The sequence below is a fragment of the Asterias rubens genome, chromosome 5 (assembly GCF_902459465.1).
Source record: "Asterias rubens chromosome 5, eAstRub1.3, whole genome shotgun sequence".
NCBI lineage: Eukaryota > Metazoa > Echinodermata > Asteroidea > Forcipulatida > Asteriidae > Asterias > Asterias rubens.
The window spans coordinates 304,575-328,825 of record NC_047066.1 but is presented as its reverse complement, the minus strand read 5'-3'; the positions used below and the strand labels follow the sequence as shown (position 1 = coordinate 328,825).

Sequence of the window (24,251 nt, the reverse complement as noted above, 5' to 3'; positions counted from 1 at the left end):
TCGTCGTGTCCAAAGCATTATATTTGCAGAGTACCAATGAATTTAATGTTATTATTTATTTAAACTGGTGCCCTATGATTTGTGTTCAAGGACATTGTAAAGCCACAGCTGTTACTACCGAGAACCAGTTATTTAAAAGGAGGTGTGTTTTCAACAGAGGGCGGACTTCATATTTTGATCCCATTAAATTAAAAAAGCTACCTGTTATTTCGCTAAGAAAGGGAACTCGGCAAATTCCCACAATAAACACCAAGCTGGCAACAACTAATCTCTCTCATACGAACATTGCTAAACGTATAATAATTACACAAATCAAGAAACTGTGATTCAGTAACTAGATAACAATTTGTATTCTAGTCACTATGTAATAAGCCGTTAGCTTGGGGGGGGGGGGGGTTCGAACCTACAACCTTGCAATTGCAATTGTCATGCAGTTCAACCACTGAAACACTGTGACTATACTCTCTAGTAGCTGCTACATGGAGTGAGTTGTGAGTCACCTGACAAAACCTAAACAACTGTATATTATTTTGAAGTAATACACGATAGAAACTGATTGGGTAACATATTCAAAAACAAAGTCGATGAAATTATTACTGGTTAAAATAATATTGACTGACGAAGTTTTCCCCTTTCCCTTCAAAATGTGTTTATAAACAAAATAAACTGTATAGCTTTTGTGGAATTTGGCACGAGTGTTCAAAGGGACGGGTTTGTGTTTGATGTGAGGGGCGGGGTGGCAGTGGGAATTATGAAGTTTGGGTATGTCTCCAAATCCATTTAAAAAAAAAATTAAATTCTGAACTTTTTATCTTGAACCGTCATTAAACAAGTTGTTAGTTTTCCAATCTAGTATAGAAAATGAACACAGGCGAATCGTAGAATTTTTGTTAAAACCAAACCAGCGTAACCCGTTTATGAAGAGACGAGTAATGCGTAATTGTGAAAACCTGGCCACAGATACACAGCGCCCTCACTATTATGGGTGGCAGATCTGACCGGAGGGGCGGGCAATAGATTTGGCGCGGGGGGGGGGGGCCTTTTATGATTGATTAAGTATAATAAAAATACTAATATTTGTGTACTTCGCTACCCTAGTGCACTATGCGCAGACCTACTTTTAAAGTATTTCTTCTCAAGGTGTATTCATTATTTATGGCTGACCTTTGAGATATTGCACAGAAATAGCCAAAACACATTTATCAACATTAACCCAGATCCAACTGAAACAACATGCATAATTGCGTGTAATTGAAAGGCAAATTAATTCTATTCAATAACTAGTCTTGACACTCGAACGTGATCGCAGACAAAATTCGTGAAGAGGAATTCTAATCAGAAGAATGTTTCTTTTATCTAAAAGCAAGGAAACATGATATCGACTGAAAAATGGCAACACGAAGAAAATGAAACTATAACATTAAGTTGAAACCAAAACTGACAAGTTTGTGTCTGAAATTAATTCCCAAAGAAACCATATAGTACAAACTGTGACCATACAAACTTTGTATCATGGGAACACAAAACTTATATACTTCCGCTGGTGGCTTGGATATTTGTTTGCAAAAAAATGACACTACAAACACAACACCCATCTGGTTTTTGTTGATGAAAGAAAATAAAAGATTACCCGGCTGGGCCAGTTGATTTGATGCTATGCGGAATTGCCGACGTAGGAAGACACTTTTATCTGTAAAAAGATTCATGTCTGAAATAAATTCAGAACTAGACCCAAGGGGTTGCTATCTATTAGACTAGACAGCTTAAAGACAGTGTACACTATTGGTAGATTTCAAAAACTAGCCTTCTCACTTGGTGTATCTCAACATATGCATAAAATAACAAACCTGTGAAAATTTGAGCTCAATCGGTCATCGAAGTTGCGAGATAATATTGAAAGAAAAAACACCCTTGTCACACAAAGTTGTGTGCGTTAAGATGGTTGATTTCGAGACCTCAAGTTCTAAATCTGAGGTTTCGAAATCAAATTCGTGGAAAATTACGTCTTTCTCGAAAAACTATGACAATTCAGAGGGAGCCGTTTCTCACAATGTTTTATACCATCAACCTCTCCCCATTACTCGTCACCAAGATAATAATTATTTTGAGTAATAATACCAATAGTGTCCACTGCCTTTGAAGGTATAAATCAACGAGAAGTACATCATATACTGACTTTAAAAAACCTACGACACTTCCCCTCGCCTGTAAATTGCCCTTTCATTCCCAAACACATCATTATAAAAACAGTTGAAATTCTCTGTGCAACGGTTCAACAAACAATAACATTAAACAATTGTCTTAAAACAAAATCGACTTTCACATCACAGTCAAAGCTTTGGACCCCAGTTCGAATCCAACTTTGCATGTGGATTTGGTTTTCAGTCCCTATCCGATTGCGTGGGTTTTCCCCATAGGGTTTCGCCACACACCCAAAACTGATAATATCTGTTGGATGTGTCATCAAATAAGTAACTATTGAAACGATGGGTTGAGATTCTTAGTTTTGTTTGACGGGTGACATTGATGTTGTTATTGCTGCTGTTAAAGCCATTATACACTTTCGGTACCGAAAACAAAAAAAAGTTCACAGATTTGCAAATAATTTATAGGGTTTACAGAAGGTAATGGTGAAAGAATTATATTGAAATATTATTCCATGAAATGCTTTACTTTTTGAGAAAACATTAACACATAGCAATATCAATTCTCGATATCGAGAATTACGGATTTATTTTAAACACATGTCATGACACGGCGAAACGTGGGGAAACAAGAGTGGGTTTTCCCGTTATTTTCTCCCGACTGCGATGACCGATTGAGCCTAAATTTTCACAGGTTTGTTATTTTATATGTAAGTTGTGGTACACGAAGTGTGAGCCTCGGACAATAATTTGTTTACCGAAAGTGTCCAATGGCTTTAGCAAACCTTACCTTACACAAAGTATACCTTCGATCATTACTCCCAAAATATTTGGAAAGAAGCAATGCAGTTATAGGCAGTTAACTTTCAAGGCTCAAACATGTCAATCTCCTGCCTAGTTATCTGAACTTGTTCATCATTATTCCCCTACTCGGACTTAACGATCATCTCAACAGTCATTGCTTTCTGCTACTAGAGCTTCTTTCTTTTTGTTATGGCCACATATATTTTCTTACGCCGCACCGTTTCTTTGGAATAGTCTTCCTGTACATATTCGCCAAGCTAATTCTTTTCAATGTTTTAAGTCCCTGTTGAAAACTCACTTGTTTAAAGCTGTTTTTTTGTTAATTTGCTTATTATTTTGTATCCTGTATCTTTATCTCACTTTTTATTTCATTGTTCTCTATATGTGCTTAGAGGCTTGTTGCATTAAGCGCTTAACAAATTAATGTCTTATTATTAATAATGTAGCTGGTAACATTGTATAACATTTTGGAAAATGGTTCCCAACACAAGTCATGTTTTTGGTTTGTTTTTTTTTTGAGAAAAGGATCTAAACAAAATTCAATTTGAGAAACGCAGTCTCCCAGTTACGGATTTTTCCTCCGTGTAGACAAAACCGATCCAGATTTTCAGCGATACTACTTTTTGGAATGAAATGTTCACACGTTAGCTGTATTGTATTGTGATCTACATTTATACGGTTCTAAAAACCAGAGGTGTACCTTGATCATAACAAGTTATGTTCTGAGATGATTTTGTTGCTGAAAACCATGTTTTTCAGTGTACTAATAGTAAGCCCACGAGTTCTTTTTACAAGTGGGTGTCGGAACTCTGTGATGATTTGTTGCGGGTGGATTTCCCGCCAGCAGAAATATGACAGATGTAGAATTAATGTGTAGACATTGCAGGAAAACGAAACGGTTATTTTAACAAACAGATACACCAATTAACTTTTTACTGCATTTATTGCAAAAGGGCAAACACGCATTTTGGTCATATTGCAAACTTTGTTTGCGTTATGTACCCGCTAATTTTCAGCTGAATTTATATATTAATTAAAATTGAAACGAAATTGCAAAAGGTGGGGTGCAAATTGTACATTTTTAGGGAGAAAACGAGGTTGGCCTCTCCCCTGCCTCCAGACTTGAAACAAATTCCTTTTACAAATTAGGAACTACACTTAGTGTGATAAGTCGATACAGACCAGGCCGCTCCATTTCAATGACTGGAGGGGTGTCTTTTCCTGATGGTTAATTTTGAAATTACAGATAATTTTTACAAATTATTAATCAAAGATTACACTTAAATCCTCTTAATAATTAATACGGTTTAAGCAGCTAAACTACCACTGATTAACAGTGTTATCTCATCAGTTATCAGATACACGCAAATTAACTCATGAATTATTCATCAGTAGGTGTGTTCAAAGTGAGTTCATAGATTGGACTTTCAGCAATGACCTCGTCTCAAAATAAAAAAAAAACGAAGAAAGCAAACATCGAGAAAATGTATGTATACACAGTTTGTGTGTGCATAAAGTACAACCTGTATTTATCCGTGGAGATCGGTGCTCGGTTCAGGTGTAAACGAACCGTCATTCGGCGGGCAACTACAAAGAATTTGACGGTAAGTCCCGCTTGAAAACACGCTCCCTTCTCTACAACGATGTAGTCAACTTGACGATGTTATGCGGGTTTTAAAAACAACGGCCAAACGAAAATACATCTCCTGAAGTGTTTTTTAAAAGGAACTGAAATGTCTGGTAAGGTAACAGAACTCCAGCGGCAGTTAATACTAGCCCTAGTGCAGTCCGGGATTGAGAAGATGGACCTCATGCGAGAAATCTCCATGGCTTTTTCTCACGGAGAAGTCCGGAACAACGGGGACGCAGCGAGATACCGCGACGGTGGATCGCGTCCAAACAACGGGGAAGCCACCGAGAAAAACACGCTTGATATGAGTGATCTTCCCCCCGTGCATCATCATCCACCGTTACCGGAGGATGGAGGATGCTGTAAGCGTGCAAAGAGAAGCGACGATGGAGATGACGGAAGCGTGGATGATCTGAGTGAGGATGACGGAGGAGACGGCGGGGAGAACGGAGCGATGAGCGGCGATGAATATGACGAAGGAGAGCATGAATATAATACGCCCGTGGATCCAAACAGACCAATGTCTCTCAAAGATGAACTGCTAAGGTAAAATAATATTTACATTGAAACTACAAATAATACAATATTTTGTTCTTCGTAAAATTTGATCTAGTTGTATATCAATAGAAAACATGTTTCCTCTCCCTAAATCAGACCCCATCCCAAGGTAAAACATTTTGTTTTAGAAGAATTTGAATCAATAATTCACAAAACAGAAACCTTCAATTAATTTGTGTTTCAGTATTTAGCCTATATTTTTCGTTTTAAAACCTGAATAATGTTGACTACTCTGAAGTAGAAAATTACAAACATTTACTTGTTGATCGAGAATTCGCTAAAGAATAGAACCGGAATATAAACCTGATTAATAGAAGAGCAAAACTTAAAAAAATAAATCTAAACCACAGGACCGAAGACAAAAACATGTAGAAAGCAAAACTGCACATTTAATTTATAATAATGTATAGCAACCATCATTCCAACCATCAAAACAAATGTTTTTCTTAAAAAATAAAAAATAAATCTTTGTTCATCTTTATAGCATATTGAATGTGGTAATTTTATTTGTAAACAATTTGTTTGAAAACCTGCATAAATATTAATTGGTGGTTAAGTTTACAAATAGATTGATTTACGCTTGGTTAACTTAACAGCAATTTTGTTATACCTTGATTACGTAACTAAAACAACCGTGGTAACAAAATAACGGGTTTCAAATAGTTGTTATGAAGTTTGATCGTCGTATGTATGTTTGCGGGTCTAAAAGGAAAAGGTATAATGTAACACTCTCTCAGAATAAGGCTGAGGCGAAAGTTTGTTCCATTTCCATTCTGAACTGCAAATCATTCTATCAAGCTAACGGCCAGTGTCTATAATTATCATCTAGGTAAAAGCCTGTGTGAAAATAATTGTTGGCTGAAAAGTGTTTTTTACCGGGATTGATACTTTTTTATTTTATTTTATAAACAGATGATTCTTATGATTACTGATTTACTTCAACCATGGAGGAATTTACTCATCTCAAAATGCCGTTAATTGAAGTGAAGATGGACCATTATTTTGTGTTGGTCTTAGATTGTTCCACCAAAGTTCTAAAGTAGAAAACAATTGATTTCTTATTCAACAGCTAATGGTAATGTTTATTGGTTGGGTATTTCAAATCAAATTTTATTTAGACTATTGTTTTGGGCGTGAAACATGATAATATAAAACGATAAAGATGAAACAAAATAGAACGCAGCCTGTGCTCTTTTATGTCGTGATATATTTGTTGAAGAAGAAAACAAGTTTCACAATCTGCATCAACGAATACATACAAAGCTTTTCTCGGTCGGCAGTTACTTATAGGGCAAAATATTAATTTAAAAAGCTGTAAATAAAAGGTGGTAATGTATTGAACAATATAATTAAGATGGGTGTGGTATGATGTAAATTGCTCGCCAGGCGGGTTGCTTGAAATCAACCCAAACCTCCGGGTAAAACGAAAAGTTCAATATGGAATGCTACTTTGCTGTTAAGAAAATATGATTGTCAATGAACCAATTAAACTATAGACCGTTTTGCAATTACAAGCTTGTACATTTACTCTGTACGATGCTTTGTGTATCGGTACCGGTTGTCAATGAACCAATTAAACTATAGATGTTTTGCAATTACAAGCTTGTACATTACTCTGTACGATGCTGTGTGTATCGGTACCGGTTGTTTCTAAAACAGAAACGTGCCGCGTCATTCTATAAAAAAAAAGGGTTCGATAAAAAATTCATGTTTGTTTCTTGTTGCATGTATAAAGCCCTCTAATGTGTAGGCTACACCTCATATTAAAATCTGATTAATAAGTCAAGTTTAAGGCAAACTGGAAATTTTCACCCACAAATTGTATTGAGCAAAAGAAAACTGAGGGAATTCTAAACAGCGAGGTTGTATTGTTTCCGACCCTAGAATTGGATTGTAGGGTGTGTCCAGCCGATTACTGTTCGCTGATTCCAAGTCAACAAGTAACTTAACTTGTGACTTGTGTTTCTTCTCAAAAATAACATTCTTAATGAGAAGTACCTTAAAATATCGACATAAAAACAAGCAGATATTCAGTTGTTTAAAACAAATGGTTTATGATGAAAATATGCCGAAATTCGACATTACACGTGCGGTTTACTGAAAAATTAATAAAATGTAAACGGAGAAACGGGAAAAAGGGGAAAAACTTGGTTTAAAAAATATGAAAACACCAAAACACTAATTAGGCTACTTAATGATATGTGAAACAAGTGCAATTATACAACAAATAAATAATCTCTGGATCAATTACGGATTTCTTTTTTAATTTGTTAAAATTGCTTTATTGTAAAAGATTTGAGATACGGATAGATTCCCGCATTTGTTGTTGTCTGACAGCAAGTTTGTTTCCAAATCCGCCGCCGTAAAACCTTCTATCTTTTACTGATGTAATCTCGACTTGTGATTGGAAAGAAGTTTTCCAGGCCCAGGGAAACTCTAGTTACTTCCTAACTAGGCTTAGGCCGGTCAGGAATAAATGATCAACTCGGAATTATGGCTTAATTGCTGACTGGGCTAGAGGAGTCGGGTAGATGATTTGCCAAACTTTATAACTTTATCTTTAGGGTCTAGTTAGACCCTATCTAGTCTCGGGAGTGGAGGAGATCAAGGTTTAAATACGTTTCATCCACCATCGAGGCAACACGTATAGACACACTACTCTCATAGTTCCCTTTTACTTCAACAACATGGCGCCTGGAAATAGTGCACACGAACCCGTATCGTTTGACGATGAAGACGACTCGGGTTGTGCCAGTGGAAAAATATTCATCTATTTTGCCGGCCATTTTGCGATTGTCGTACCCTTAGAAATTAGATCCATCGTGTTTTTAGCGAGGAAAGATGGACTTTGCCCTGGCAGGCCGTTCGGGGGACAGACTGCGTGTTTGAAGCCTAGCTCGCTGTGTAAACTGGAACACCCCACTCAGTGCGAAGGTAAGATTCTTACGGGGTTGAAATTGGTCCCGAACGGCACGGCCGCCCAGCGATGTTGCCATGATGGCGGGCACTATCATTATTGATACCATCACAAACGAATTGTTCGTATTGGAGCTCCAAGTTGCCGTTACTTCAATTGCAGAAGATGGAATGGTTTATTTTTAATTATAAAGTGCAATGCTGTTTCACGATGCAAGGTTGTGTTGTATTTACACAACACTAAAACAGAAGGCAAACATTGCTGGTAAAATGCACTGTTTTAGATTGCTTTGCAAACGAATCCAAAATACTTAACGGCACTAAAGCGATATCAGACAATTCTTTACAACAAGAAGGTCGACATGTTGAGTCAAGTTCATTTATCTAACGATGAGGTATAAACAAAATGCACAATAAAGGCAGGATGAAATGTCCCGATTGACAACAATATACGAGAAAGAAATCAAGACAAATTTGAAAGCTTAAAGTAGGCATTGTTTTATGTAGTCTCTTTGTCTCTCGTTTTGGTCAACTCTTCTCGATTGAGAAGCACGTTCTGATTTGTATGAAGTAATTGCATTTCCATTATTTTGTTTTCAATAGACACACCCTGTACTAACTTGTAAAAAGATTTGAATAAACATCGGTCCTTTCAAAGTCTTATTGAAAATGACGAATTTATTTTATAGAGCTTTATCACGTCCATAGAGCCAACATCTGCACGTTGCAATCACGGAGATTTTGTACCACTCGGGGAGATATTTAGAATTACATTCAACATAATAGGGAACAAGGTTCCATTAAAAGGGACATTTTCAAATTTGTTCATGTATGGAAAGATGGGTTTATTTATGGGGAACTTTCTGTCGAATCAGGGAGAGTTCGTTCATTCGGTTTCGATCAGTTTGTATTCCTTTTCTGCATTTTGATGCTATAGCTTTCTTAGATAAAACTTCTTCAGAAATAATTCTAAAGAATAAAAGATTACCTTTGAACTGGGTGTTAATACGGCCCCGTCGGCCGAATAATATTTGAACATATCTTAAGGAGTAACCAGTCAAATCAATAAACTCAAATAAAATATGAAAATAGTTTGCTGGTACCAATCGAACAAATTAAGAATTTTTTAATAAAAATGTTCAATAAAAACAACGACTTTAGTTTGTTTAAAATTACAGAAATGAAACAAGATAAAATAAATTATATTCCACCTAAATACTCAGCTGCAATTTTAAAAATGTTATTATAAAAAAAACGTTGTTAGCTTCAGAAGAATTTTTTTTAAACTATAAAAATGAGCAAACCTGAGTAACACAAAACAGGCTGGTCCTTCCCTGGTTGCCAAAGACTGGTAGCAAAAAAATTCGGCCACGATGTTCACATTTAATTGAAAGCAATCTGTTTACATCTGTACTTGAAAAGCTCCCAGTTATACATCAACGCCAAGTGATTACAATCACTCACTTATTAAAACTTGAATGCTGTTTAATGTGACAATGATTAAAAACTATTAACTTAAATGTTTTATTTGTGAGGGGATTTTTTCCTATTAAATAATAAACCATAAAGGATTAACCTCTGGAGCAGTTACTAACTTTGAGATATAAGAATGGTATATTTATTGAGAAGAACGAACACCGGAAGTTAAGGCAAGGGTTCCCCTATCACAAAGGTTCATATTCTTAAGACACCAGTTGGATTCATTAGCCTGCATCTATTATAGATTTGGTATTCTTTCATGGCAGACGACACAAGATAGATGTACTTCAAAATGATAGCATTTTGAACATAAAGTATTAGAACACGTATACCGCCCTTAAACACTGTAAGCTTTTCAGAATTTATATTAAAATTCTTGAATTTGTTTACCAAATTTCCTTCATCTTAATTCGTCTTAATTACGAGATGATTGATAAGATCTATATCATATGAAAAGTTCATAAAATCATAAAATTAATCCTGCTAAGAACTAAGTAATAGAATTAGCATTCCAAAAAGTTGTAACTTCTTTAAAAAGGATTGAACACTCCCCATTACTAATTACTACCCTCTAAGTAAATGGTACATGCTGCCATACCTGTGTCACCATCATTACAAGTAATGCCGCCCAATGCATGCACTACTCCCTGTCTAAACACAGATCATTGTGCACACAAACTAGAAAATGAGCAAATACCACATGGTTTGGTTCCATATTCAACTTGTATAAGTCCTCAGTAATGTCACATGTGAAAGAAGTGTTAACTTTATTGTTATTTGTTAGTTCTGATCTAAGAAAGACGGGTTCTTTTACTTGATATTTCAATCAATGTACTGAAGAAGAATCTTTGGGTTGTTGGTGGTGATTATGGGAGTGATGTTGGTGGTGATTATGGGAGTGATGTTGGTGGTGATTTTGGGAGTGATGTTGGTGATTTTGGGAGTGATGTTGGTGGTGATTTTGGGAGTGATGTTGGTGGTGATTTTGGGAGTGATGTTGGTGGTGATTTTGGCAGTGATGTTGGTGGTGATTTTGGGAGTGATGTTGGTGGTGATTTTGGGAGTGATGTTGGTGGTGATTTTGGGAGTGATGTTGGTGGTGATTTTGGGAGTGATGTTGGTGGTGATTTTGGCAGTGATGTTGGTGGTGATTTTGGGAGTGATGTTGGTGGTGATTTTGGGAGTGATATTGGTGGTGATTTTGGGAGTGATGTTGAGGGTGGTTGGGCTTATTTTTGTTTGGTGATACGTTAAAATGTGTATCAGTTTGTTTTGGGGGGCTTCTTTTAATATGGTAGATTGTTGTAATTTTTTTTATTGCATGTTTTTTATACTCAACTGTTTTTGTTATAATGCAAATAATAACCAGCCTAATAATTATTTTAAATTTTAACACCATATCAGAGTCTCATTGTTGTTTTCTTTGTGACATCTTCAAAAATAAATGCCCAATACTTTTGTGGTAAGGGACACCATACATGGCAAAGATGGTATTGTGGTTTTTGGAGTCACACCAAAGACCATCAATAACGAAACAGCATTTATATTGTGGGATATCAGTCAGTCAGTCAGGATTAGGAACAAGGCTTGTGTTATTCTTCAGTTGCATGCTTGTGCCCCATCCTTCCCCAACCCGGAATACACATCTAGAAGTCAGAGCAATTGGAATTACTACTTCAGTTGGCTACAGAATTGTCTTCTATATATTCCTGTATCTGATTAGACTATAGGGGATACAGTCATTGTAATAGATCACTTAGCTCTTCACAGAGTCGCCACATATGAAACAAATGGCGCTATCAAAAACCTGGTTTACAATATTCAACTTAGGGAATTAACTCACACTTGTAACATCATTGTTGTATTAACTTTAATAGTCAAAGAATAATCAAGTTTGTAACCATCAAAGAAAGTTATAAACTGTTCCTGAAGTTTAAGGAATGGTTTAGCCAACCATTTATATCAAATTAATTTTGAAGGCAAAAGTTATACAGCATTTCCAAATTGATTTGGTAGTAAAAAGTTACCATTTACAAAGAAATAAACCACATGACATTTCAGTGGCATGGTAACCTGCTCAAACTTTTCTGTGCTTAGCATATAATTTACTTGCTAAGCATCTCAGTTCACAAGGTTAAGCCATTAATTGTTTCACAGTACCTTTCCGGTCAAGAAGGGTCCTAATACGAACAGGACTTACACAAGTTTATTCAGCCAGGGTGTAGCTGTACTTCCAACTATCTTTCACTCCTGTAGAAAAAACAGACAAAAAGAAAAAAACATACCGTCATCTTCTGTTCAAAAAAGTTGATGATTAACGCTAAAAAAGCAATCCAGATGTGAATCAACAAAAACCCATCGGGGGAAAAAGTACTGTGACCGAAAAAGAAGTAGAGCTATGGTAGATTGCGCACTGGTTTTGTCTTTAGGTTTTTTCCTGCCTTTTTTTCTTACTGGACCTAGGGAAGAGAAATTGTAATGACTGAAGAGGGAAAATAGAGAAGATGTTAATTTGGCATGACCATCGTGGCGCCAGTAGATATTAGGAGTTTGTGTGTGCATACACGGCACACAATGTAGGCTTGTTTGCATGTCCAAGGGTCATAGTTTTGATGAAAATTTGAGCTCTAATTTTTCCCACATTTATTTTGTCCCTTTGCTGAGTTTTGACTGGGTTTTTCCCCTCCTTATTTCATCCTTTGTTGTATCTAGGGCCCATTAAACAGGGCACACAGAAGCACATTTTTATGAGGTTCTATATTTATGGGGTAACATTGTGTTTATTAGAGTCATTCTATTCATAAGGAATTTAATTGAAGGAAAACATGGAAATATGTTTAATAATTCATTGTCTAAATGATTATACACGGGCCTTAGTATTATTATTGAAACGTACTTTAAAGTTTAACCCGAGTTCAAGTTAAGTTTTCAACCAAAAACCTTTGTTAAAGAGTGACAACAAAGATACATGTTCCCTGCTAACAACACTATTACATAGAGCACCAAAAGGGAATTTTTAAATGTGTTTTTTAACCAACAAAATACTTTGAGTAGGTTTAATTTCAATTAAAAATGTAACTTGTTTAAAATTACTAGAAAAGGGTGTTCATGTTTTAGGAGTGTAATGTTCACCTATTTACCTACTGCAAGTTATTTGAAAAATTACGCTAACAGCTAAATTCTGTTAGCTTGGAGAGAAGACTAATTTCAAATGACATTTCTCCAAAGAAAAACCCATTTTTTGACAGAAATGTTTCTCAGCACAAACTGAAAACTAAGTGAATTTAGAAGCGCTTGATTTATTAATTGTTTGTAATCGCACAGTCTGCACTGTGGTATATTTGAATGTGACCTGCATAGATTAATTAAGGACACCCTAATTGATGTTTTGTACACCTATGCCATGGCAATGTGAATGGTAGTGTACACGGTGATATCTCTGTGTGACACTTATACTGATAACATTCAAACAAACAGAAATAACACAGAAATAAACCCAGTCAGATTGCCACATGACTCACAATTATTTTGAATAATTATCAATAGTGTCCACTGCCTTTAAATAGTATTATGCCCAGTACAAATACTTATTTATTAATTTATTACTTTAATGCACCGTCACGGCTCTTCTTTAAGATTGAAGAAACTGTCAAGTCTAAAGACTCGGGACATTAATAGAAATCTTAATGTCTTATTTGCTTCTTGGAGCTGATACGATGTAAATAAGTTTTAATCAAGAAGTAGTAAATTGCAAAGATTGACTTACCGAGATGATATTATTTATCATTGTAGGACGGACTCCTGGCAGGTTGCAAAGATGATCAAACAATACATGCAGCAACATAACATCCCTCAGAGAGAAGTTGTAGATGCGACAGGTTTAAACCAAAGCCATCTCTCTCAACATCTTAATAAGGGCACGCCCATGAAAGGAGTGAAACGAGCTATGCTATATGGATGGTATGAGAAGAAACAACAAGAAATATTACAACGTAAGTTGGATCATTAAAGAGGTAGCGGCTTGGGTCTTAAGATTAGTATTGAAGTCTCAAGACAAGGCCTGGTTTCTTGCAGATGCTTAACACCTTAAACCATGGTTTCAGTCTTGGATTGCTGGAATTAAAAGATTCACATGTTAAGTCTGGTTGGAGTTGCAAATCAAGGTATCAGGGCTTGTCTGTATTTGTGTTTGGTCTTAGACTGGTGCCATGAGGTTTTTAAATCAGTTTTTGCTGCTGTTAGTCTTGATCTTGTTTTGGTTTAAGACCAGACACACTTAAAGAGAAATGTATAAAAGCCCATTAGTGCTAACGCAAGTAGAATGTACCATTGCAAGTATACTTTTTTGGCCAAACTCATACTTCCTAAAAACAAGAACTTTGCTTTTCTTCTTTGTATACATAGAAATTAGAATATGCTTCTAACAAATTAATGTGCTCAAGCATTTCTATTGCTTCCTGGTCTGCAGTTCATGTTCATTTTTCAACTAACCATTATTTTTTTATTCCTGTAGAGTTTACCAATCCAGAGAAGGCGTCGATGGGGGATGACAGAGGGGAGTCCAGGAACAAAAAGATGAGACGAAATCGCTTCAAGTGGGGACCAGCATCTCAAAGGATCTTATATGATGCGTATCAACAGAATCGAAACCCTAGTAAAGAAGACAGAGAAAATCTGGTTATTCAGTGCAATGCGTAAGTAAAGAAAGTTAACAAAAACTGGCAAACTAAAACTTTACCCTGGGCCCAATTTCATGAAGCCTGTAAGCACAAAAAATGTTTGCTTAGCAAAAATAGGTTACCAGCCAGGTTCACCATACAGTTGCCTAGGCTGGCAACCCGGTCATTTCATGCTTAGCCAAGAAATTTGCTAAGTATGCTCAACAGCTTTATGAAATTAGGCCCTGATGTCAAACCTCATGTCCTTACACAGAAAGCAGCAATCAAGAAATCATTTATCCCAATTCTTGATAACAATTCTTTGATGTTATAAGGGGTTAAAATGTAGCCCCTCATGGTATTTATCAACGACATATTTGAGTAGGATTTAAAAAATACTTTGCATGCTGGAAATATGATACAGTATGGTTTGCATTAACACCGTGTAAGGATGATCTATAAATAACATTGTTGAGAAATATTAAAAAAGATTATTTATAAACTCCCATACAATTGAAACACGTAACAATATTTCAACATGAAATTCTTTGAATAAAACAAAAACTGGGAAAATTTACGAGGCAAAAACAAACCAACTGTTTTTGCTAAATAATGCTTTAAAAATAAAAAGCAAGAAACTAAAATTTCCTCTCATTAGCAATAATTTATATGAATAAATAAACATGGTTGGACTTTGACCTGTACTATCGACTCATTTCCTCTGAGCACAAAGCTAACAAAGCTTGAGTTTTTACTGCATTTTTGGCATCGGTTGGCTTCTGAACATGTGTTCCAAACGGAACCTCCAGAGTAAAAATATGACTTGTAGTTTAACAGGTGGGAATGACAAGTACAAACTAATTGTATTTTTTAACATTATCTTACAGTGTTGAGGTAGAACCTCCATGCTTACATTGATGTAGGCCTCAAATGCAAAACATCACCAATGGAAATTTTTTATAAAACCAAGTACAATGTTAAAAAAGACTGAATTCAATACTGAATTAACGAATATTGACTTATTTTGAAGCTCACTGGCTTTAAAATGGGCATTACATATATCACATGTTTGGTAAAAATTGGATGGCAATTGGCTTACATCATTATCAAGAAAAACACAATGTTAAATATTGTTTAGTAAGCACCAAATTAAAATTTGTGAATTTCCTGACCTCATGTCTTATTACAATAAAACAAACTGTAATGTAAAGAGATATTACGAGTCATTAGGAATTGATCAATTAGCTCATACTTCAACCTTTCCAATTCCATCTGATTGTGTATGATGTCATAATCTGCTCGGACAAAATAATTCTATAAAAGCTTTTTCCTTTTACCCCTTGTTCCCCTTCCCCAATAAAATATCAAGAGCAAGTTGAATATGGAACTTTTCATGATGGAAATACAGACTTCGGAAGCTTCTTTATACTATAAAAAAATGTATCCCCTAAAACCAGAATATTGGTATGAAATGAGAAAGATCAAATGTATTGTCTCGTACCAAACCTAGGCACTTCATGCAAAGAGAAATTGTATTTATGAACAAATTGCTTTGGGTATTTAGTTTTAAAGAATTGTGCATAAATATAATTTAAAGAGAAGATTCGATTTCATAGAAAAATGTAGTCTTCAGTCAAATTGTTTCCTTATTTTCCAATATGCACCAGCTTTGCAGTCTTAACTGGATAGTATGTTTTCTTCACATGTACTTTTCCCCAAAGCGAATGATGTGTGTCAGAAAACTTGTACTTATACCATTGAGGAATAAATTTATTCCTCCATGCTTATACTAATATTTACTCCATGTTTGGCTAAAAAATTGTTTCTTGAAACCACTTAAGCTAATCCTGTTATCCTTCCCTTTGATCTTGAATGTGTGCCTCAATCCAACACTCCCAATCACCCCCTTAAGTCAATAGATCAGGTAGACATGGTGTTTCAGTCTGGTATACCAGTCCTTGCTCTATAATGCTCTATGTTTCAGTGGCAATGGCTGAAGATTCCATCATTGCCACTTATAGCAAAAAATGCTACATTCACAGCCACAGAGAATTGCTACATACACAGTCTTAGTTTTTATGATTGGGATGTCATCCTGGTTTGAAGTTATTACTTTGAAAAAGAAAAACAAGCAAAAAGATGCCATAACAAACTGTTAGTTTTGAGAAAAATTGTGTAAAATCTGGCCTCTTTATGACTCCTATTAACTTTGCAAAAGCAGTAAAAAACATGGGAATATAATGTGCATCTACTTCAACGACCTGAAGGAAACAAAGAAGCATTGAGGTAGTTCCTTCTGTAATGGTCAGAGCATGGTCAGACCATCATAATTGCTCCATGGTCTGACCATGGAGGTAGGAAATCTTCCTTCATTGTCAGAGGTACAGACATGTAAAAGCAAAGAGTTGTTGATAGAACAAGTAAGCTACAAGGCTATGGTTCCTGTGTTTAATTAGTGATAAAAACATACATATAATGGGTAGGGGATTGTTGCTAGTTTTTAGTGTTGTGTAAAGAGTGAGGTTAATCCATTTGCAAACTCTCTGAGTAAGAGATTTGTTTTATGGCTTAGCAAGGCAATAACAAGAAGGTTAATAATGGTACAAGGGTACTCAGTACAAATGTTAGCTGTCTCAACCTCAAACAGACATGATTGAGAAGGAACATGGACATTAATGTGTGGTTTGTCTGCTTCAGGTGTTTGAACCCTGAATCCAGTCGATCAGTGGTCCCATCCCAACCACTAACCTCCCCATGCTTTGTATAGCTCCATGCTCCCACATAACACAAAAGTCAAAGTATAAAGAAAAACAACTACAAAGAAATATCAACAACTCAAATTTACTGCTGTCCTATTCATTGAAAAAAAAGCACATTGATCAATGCCTCATGCCCCAAACAAGAAGCAATTATAATGGAGTCGTTATTTTACAGGTCTTAAAAAAGCTTGATTATCACAATAGCAACAGTAAAAACGTTGTTACTTTTGGATAGACTTTGACCCAAGTTTAAGGTTTAGGAAAAAACTTGGTAACAAAAGTCAGGGTTTATAACTTGGTTTTTTTTTCCAGAGCGGAGTGTATGCAGAGAGGGGCTTGACCAACCCAAGTTAGTGGTTTAGGAACAAACTTGGTAACAGAAGTCAGGGTTTATAACTTGGTTTTATTTTGTTTCAGAGCGGAGTGTATGCAGAGAGGGGCTTGACCAACCCAAGTTAGTGGTTTAGGAACAAACTTGGTAACAGAAGTCAGGGTTTATAACTTGGTTTTATTTTGTTTCAGAGCGGAGTGTATGCAGAGAGGGGCTTTACCAACCCAAGTTAGTGGTTTAGGAACAAACTTGGTAACAGAAGTCAGGGTTTATAACTTGGTTTTATTTTGTTTCAGAGCGGAGTGTATGCAGAGAGGGGCTTTACCAACCCAAGTTAGTGGTTTAGGAACAAACTTGGTAACAGAAGTCAGGGTTTATAACTGGTTTGCTAACAGAAGGAAAGAAGAGGCGTTCAAGAACAAATTAGCGTTAGATGCTCAAGGAATTCAGTACAATATCCAAGGTAAGAAAACAATTCATTAGACATTTTCTTTTAAACTCTTAAACATTTTGATACACCTGCAATGTGTGATATATTAGTTATTTGGGTTTGATTATATCTATATCAATCTGGCAGTCACTTTTTTAACTAACCAAGATGCATAAATACAAGAAAAAAAACATCAAGATTGTCGTTTCTGATTGTCATTCTTGTTTGACAATAACTGAAGATGCTTCATAATATTATATCTTTGGGTATTACAATCACTCAAACTTATATGTTTACAATCAGGCATTTGAACAATAAAGAGCAATTAGAAAAACAAACTGTGAACTTTTGTTATTTTTTTAACTCCCAGGAAATGTACCAATTTAAAGAGCACTAAAAAAGGAATAATGAATGACAAAGGATGTCTTTTCCATAAAAAAACATCAGCTGGCCACAAAATCATTTTCACAACTTCAAATTTCACTTTGCTTCATTCATGTTATTTTCGTTCTGAGAGCATTGGTCTTTAAAGGCACTGGACACTATTGGTTATTGTTAAAGACTAGTCTTGACACTTGGTGTATCTTAACATATGCATAAAATAACAAACCTGTGAAAATTTGAGCTCAATCGGTCGTCGAAGTTGCGAGATAATAATGAAAGAGCGCCGGCACGTTAATCCGGAGGTCGTTGGTTCGAATCCCACTCTAGTCAATTCTTTGTTCGACCCCAAAAATCATTTCAAAATTTATCCAGTCAGTTTCCCTTGTGGTTTATATTGATATAATAATGAAAGAAAAAACATCCTTGTCACACAAAGTTGTGTGCTTTCAGATGCTTGATTTTGAGACCTCTAATTCTAAATCTGAGGTCTCGAAATCAAATTCGTGGAAAATTAATTCTTTCTCGAAAACTACGTCACTTCAGAGGGAGCCGTTTCTCACAATGTTTTATACGATTAATAGCTCCCCATTACTCGAATCAAGAGAGGTTTTATGATAATAATTATTTTGAGTAATTACCAATAGTGTCCACTGCCTTTAAAAAACCCGGAACAAGTTTTCTTACTTAGTTCTTGACTACTGCTGCACAAGTTAACTGAATACAAATTACTTATTCTTGTGAACTATTGAATGAGTTACAAGTACAACTTACTCACTTGATTTTTGACTATTATTGCACAAGTTGACTACTGTTTCTCAATTTAACTAAGTACAAGTTCCTTACTTAATTCTTGAATATTATTGTATGAATTTCCATATTTACTACTTGACTGTTCAATTGTTCTTTACACTTACTAACTACCCAGGAAACATGGAAGACAGTAGTAGTCCCGACATAGCCATGGTGAACACCAGTGTAGGGACTGGTACCCCGACTGTAATCCAACATAATGGCCAGCCAGGCATTATGGGTGGATGTCCAATCACGACGATGTCTCCGTTAGAATCAAGTCAACTGCAGCATGCTATTTATAGTATGGCACAGCAGCAGGGTGGTATGAAGACAAGCCCTGCCAGCCACCAGCCACACATGGTAAGCATAATCTATCACAATCCATTAACAACCAAACAATCCATCAGTTTTTTATTTCATTTTGTTGCACATCAAACAGCACAATAAGCGCCAATAATAGGAAGGATAGGAAACGATAAGGAATGCTCAGTTTTAAATTTGGGAGGAAAACCCCAATCAGGTTGGGACTGAATACCCAATTCCCATGTGAGGCTTTGGTCCAAGGTGGGATTTGAACCAGAGTCCACAGAGGTGAAAGGCAGAGAAGGAAACAACTTAACCAACCTGATCCCCAAACACTTGTCTACAAAAGTTTAAATTGAACTGAACTAACCTTTTAACGAAGTTGACCAAACCACTTTCTCTACAGGTAACAATGTCTCCATCATCTAAACTCCCTCCTGTTAGTTCCTTGTCGACAGTTTCTCACTACCATCAGGAATGATCAAACTAAACTTACCTTTTAACGAAGTTGACCAAACCACTTTTTTCTACAGGTAACAATGTCTCCATCATCTAAACTCCCTCCCGTTAGTTCCCTGTCGACAGTTTCTAACTACCATCAGGCAGGGTCTCGACTCAGTCTCCAAGGAATGGTGTATACCATGCAGCAGGGTCAAACACAGCAACAGCAACAGCAGCAGCAACAGCAACAACAACAGCAGCAGCAACCCCAGGTTCACTCTCATTCTAGACAAATGGTACAAATGCTACAAGGGACACAGGGACACAATACAGGTAGGTTTAGCTTTACCAGAAAGTCTTAAGAAAATATTAGTGTAAGATTTTCAGCTGATACTCTACAAAAGTTAGATAGAAAATGAGAAAGCAAGCTAAAAAATGCAAGGTGAGGTGGTATATCTTTCCTTTTGGTTTCTTTAGGTATATTAGACAGCAAGGCTTTTGAGTATATATGAGTTTAGTTACCAATAGGGAAAGGTTACGACAATTTCCTTCTTAGATTAAACAACCCGGTACATTGCTAATGAAAAATCAGTTTTAGAATTTCCTTTTTCTTTATAGAATATTAAAATGTAATTCTCCTTTTAGAGTTCGAGACCAATTTCAATAAAGTTTTTCTTAACTGAAGGTTCACAAGTACTTTATTTAAAATATTGGTGTGTTGCTTATAAAATAATGTGTCATAGTTTCATAAATGTTTTAAGTCTAAAATTCTATCCCATTTGTTTTTCAGCCACAGTGATACAATCACAGAGTCCTGCTAGCGTCAACCGCCTGACCACCCTCAATTCAACCAGTCAACCTACCCATCATCCTCCTCACTACACGGTTGCATCACGTCAAGCAGCACAGCGAAGAACACAACAACAACAACAGCAACAACTGCAACAACAACAGCAACAGACCCAGGGGCAGCAACACCAACACCAACAGCAACAGCAGCAGCAACAACATCAACATCAACAGCAGCACCAGATGGCACAGATACAGCAACTACAGAATCTGATTGAGCCAAGTTTCTTGCAGCAACTCACTCAAGGTGTGGTCAATTAAGGACAAATTAAATTTCTTTATATTGACCCAATTCACCTGACATCATCATCAGAATAATCTTGGATGCGCCTTTTGGTGGGCAATGTTACTCTGTGTGCTATTCAGTGAAGTGCGCATTTTAGGGGACGCAGCATTTACACGTAAACCAATTGACCACCAAAATGGTGAGCGTGGCACAGTCGCCGCGTGCGCAAGCTTGCAAGAGGTCAATGTTAAAAAAATAGGACTCGTCCTATAGACCTCTTGTATATGGCGTCACAAGGCTATCATTGGTTGAGAGTTCTGTGCAGTGCATACATTTGTGTACATTTCCAATTTGACATCATCAATGGCAGTCAATACGAGTAACAAGTAACAGTGCACAATTCACGGGCCAGTTTAACAAAGAGTAACGATTGATCTTAACTGTGTATCAATCCTAACTGCTAAGCAAAGTTTGATGTCACTTTACAAATCACTATGGTGATAAGATGAGTCTTACTTGTTTTATGAAATCAAGCCATTGGTATCATTTGAAACAAAATTGTTTTTAAAAATTGTCAGTAAACAGTGTTTCATAACAAAAAGTCATGCAATGATTTCCAAGAACATGTATTAGAGTTAGTTAAAATGCTCTAATTAAAGTAAACAAACTAACAACAGCCAGGCAGACAACTTCTCAGTTGATTTCCTTTTATTTTGTTCTTTTTTGGTGTTAAAAAAGGTAATAAACACTGTACCCAGGCTGATGGTCAAGACTAAGATACCTCTTTTACAGCAATTACCAAGTTAGCTGTTTGAACACATTACAAAAGCAAAACCAATCGTTGTACTAAAATTGAGTTAACTGAAGTTCACTCAAGTGTAAACATCATCTTGAAGACTAGTTATTTTGAATTATATGATTATAAAAAACGATGCATAATATAATCCAACTTTTTGATTTTGCACAGCAGTAATGAACCAACCCAAGGAGATTCAGCTGAACTTCCCAACCCAACATCATCAACACCAATCACCTCACATCCATCAAGAAGTTACGATTCCAGTCAACGTCTCCGGAGGAGTTACCATGACAACCCTTGCCACCCTTAGCCCAATTAAAATCTCTGATATGGCTGAGTTACCCATGAGCCTTCAGGGCAAGCAGCGAGAGGGGAATATAACGATAGTTTCAGCTCCAAGTGGAACGACGACTGAGGAGATTGAAGATTCTAAAGCTGGAGTAGTGTTAGGACGGACAGTAGCTGGGAGGTACGTCAGACTCTGACAATAGCTGGAAGGTACGTCAGACTCCTGACACTAAACAGAGTCATTCATAGAAATATTGATTAATTATTCTATTTACTGACATTGCTTTGACAGATTGCAGTGACCGAGTTCTACAAAAGAAACAACTTTGAAAAGCAACAGTAGCTACAAACAAATTATATCCGAGTTAATTAATTGCTGAAGTAGATTAACTTGATGGAAAGTTGCCTGGTAAAAAATGGTTTTCCAACTTAAATTTGTTAGAGAAGAAACGATGCTTTTAGAACATTTTGGGGATGATTTGTCGAGAAACTGACAGCAATATTTGACTTCTAATCACAGTGTTTTGGATGATTGGTGAAATGGAAAATAAAACCAAATTTATTATCATTTACATAAAACATCCTCAAAGTCCAAACTCAAAACGTGAGAAGAAAGAGGCACAATGTCATTTCTGAATCCTAAGTAAACTATTTTGATTTTAGGGGCATCCTTTTCCAATCTAATGGCTTATTCATATTTGGTTTGTGTAGGTTTTAATGTCATCATTTTACTGTTGTTTGCCTTCATTTTCACCCATGTTGAAATAAATCATCAGGCAAATTGAAGCAAGTTTTACAGCTCATCACTATTGGCATACCTATTGGCATACCTATTGGCATACCTATTGGCATACCTATTGGCATACCTATTGGCATACCTATTGGCATACCTATTGGCATACCTATTGGCATACCTATTGGCATACCTATTGGCATACCTATTGGCATACCTATTGGCATACCTATCGGCATACCTATCGGCATACCTATCGGCATACCTATTGGCATACCTATTGGCATACCTATTGGCATACCTATTGGCATACCTATTGGCATACCTATTGGCATACCTATTGGCATACCTATCGGCATACCTATCGGCATACCTATCGGCATACCTATTGGCATACCTATTGGCATACCTATTGGCATACCTATTGGCATACCTATTGGCATACCTATTGGCATACCTATTGGCATACCTATTGGCATACCTATTGGCATACCTATTGGCATACCTATTGGCATACCTATTGGCATACCTATTGGCATACCTATTGGCATACCTATTGGCATACCTATTGGCATACCTATTGGCATACCTATTGGCATATCATGTCTTATAAACAATGTTTACGTTGATAAAAATTGTATATTTATTTGTTGAGCAAATGTTGTTGGGAATCTGGGGTTTTTCTATTGTGTGCAAATACACATTTAGCTCTTCAATTACAAACAAAACATTAGGTTTGCATGTACATCCCCCCAATTTCTGTACTCAAGAATTGGAATTTCTTTAAACCTTTCCTGTTACAGGATTGCCAAAGACCATTGAAATAATTGATTCATGACACATATTTCTACCCTTGTTGCAAATAAATTAATTTGGGTTGTCATTTGGACAAAATGAGATTTACAATTTTATGGTGCTAGTATAATTACGGACTTCAGATGTGTTTTTCTCTTGTAAATAAATAAACTTGTAAATAAATGTACAGAGCATATTAGACTTAAAGGCAGTGGACAATATTGGTAATTACTCAAAATAATTATTAGCATAAAACCTTTCTTGGTGTTGAGTAATGGGGAGAGGTTGATGGTATAAAACATTGTGAGAAACGGCACCCGCTGAAGTGCCAAAGTTTTCGAGAAAGAAGTAATTTTCCATGAATTTGATTTTGAGACCTCAGGTTTAGAACTTGAGGTCTCGAAATCAATCATCTAAACGCACACAACTTCGCGTGACAAGGGTGTTTTTTCTTTCATTATTATCTCGCAAGTTCGATGACCGATTGAGCTCAAATTTTCAGAGGTTTGTTATTTTATGCATATGTTGAGATACGCCAACTGTGAAAGCTAGTCTTTGGCAATTACCAATAGTGTCCACTGCCTTTAAAAAGAGAAAAGGTGTTTAAATCAAATTTTATTACATATTTTGGGTGAAACCTATTGGAATCACTTGTACTGATAAATTTTTGGTTTACTTTTGGTCATTATTAATTGATGCTTCCGCAAAATCATGTGGATTGAAATAATTTTTGTTATCAATTATTTCACAAACAATGTATTTGTCCTTTTTTATTTTATAATCTTGGTAACCAAACAGTTTTGGTAAAACTTTTTGTTTTATTTTAAAAAAAACTTTTGTTTTATTAAAAAAAAACATTTTGTGAGTGTTATGGTTTAAGTTTTGTAATATGTCTCTTACCGATTATTTATTATTGTGTTGGAAAACTAGAG

At 36.0% G+C, this 24,251-nt stretch overlaps 1 protein-coding gene across 1 annotated transcript; it reads left to right on the top strand.

Annotated features, from left to right (window-relative positions):
* Positions 1–4,681: 4,681 nt before the first annotated feature.
* On the top strand, positions 4,682–22,470 carry LOC117290563 (hepatocyte nuclear factor 1-alpha-like). The gene is made up of 8 exons (XM_033772008.1): positions 4,682–5,124; positions 13,324–13,523; positions 14,045–14,225; positions 17,576–17,742; positions 19,019–19,245; positions 19,722–19,962; positions 20,420–20,725; positions 21,675–22,470. The coding sequence occupies exons 1-8, from the start codon at positions 4,682–4,684 to the stop codon at positions 21,986–21,988; spliced, it is 2,079 nt and encodes a 692-aa protein (XP_033627899.1). The 3' UTR covers positions 21,989–22,470.
* Positions 22,471–24,251: the final 1,781 nt, after the last annotated feature.

Bases quoted from the DNA above. Each gene is read 5' to 3' on its own strand.
- LOC117290563 (XM_033772008.1), top strand. From the start codon at position 4,682: ATGTCTGGTAAGGTAACAGAACTCCAGCGGCAGTTAATACTAGCCCTA. The intron at 13,524-14,044 runs GTAAGTTGGATC...TTATTCCTGTAG, and splicing joins ACAACAAGAAATATTACAAC to AGTTTACCAATCCAGAGAAG. The intron at 14,226-17,575 runs GTAAGTAAAGAA...ATTTTGTTTCAG, and splicing joins CTGGTTATTCAGTGCAATGC to AGCGGAGTGTATGCAGAGAG.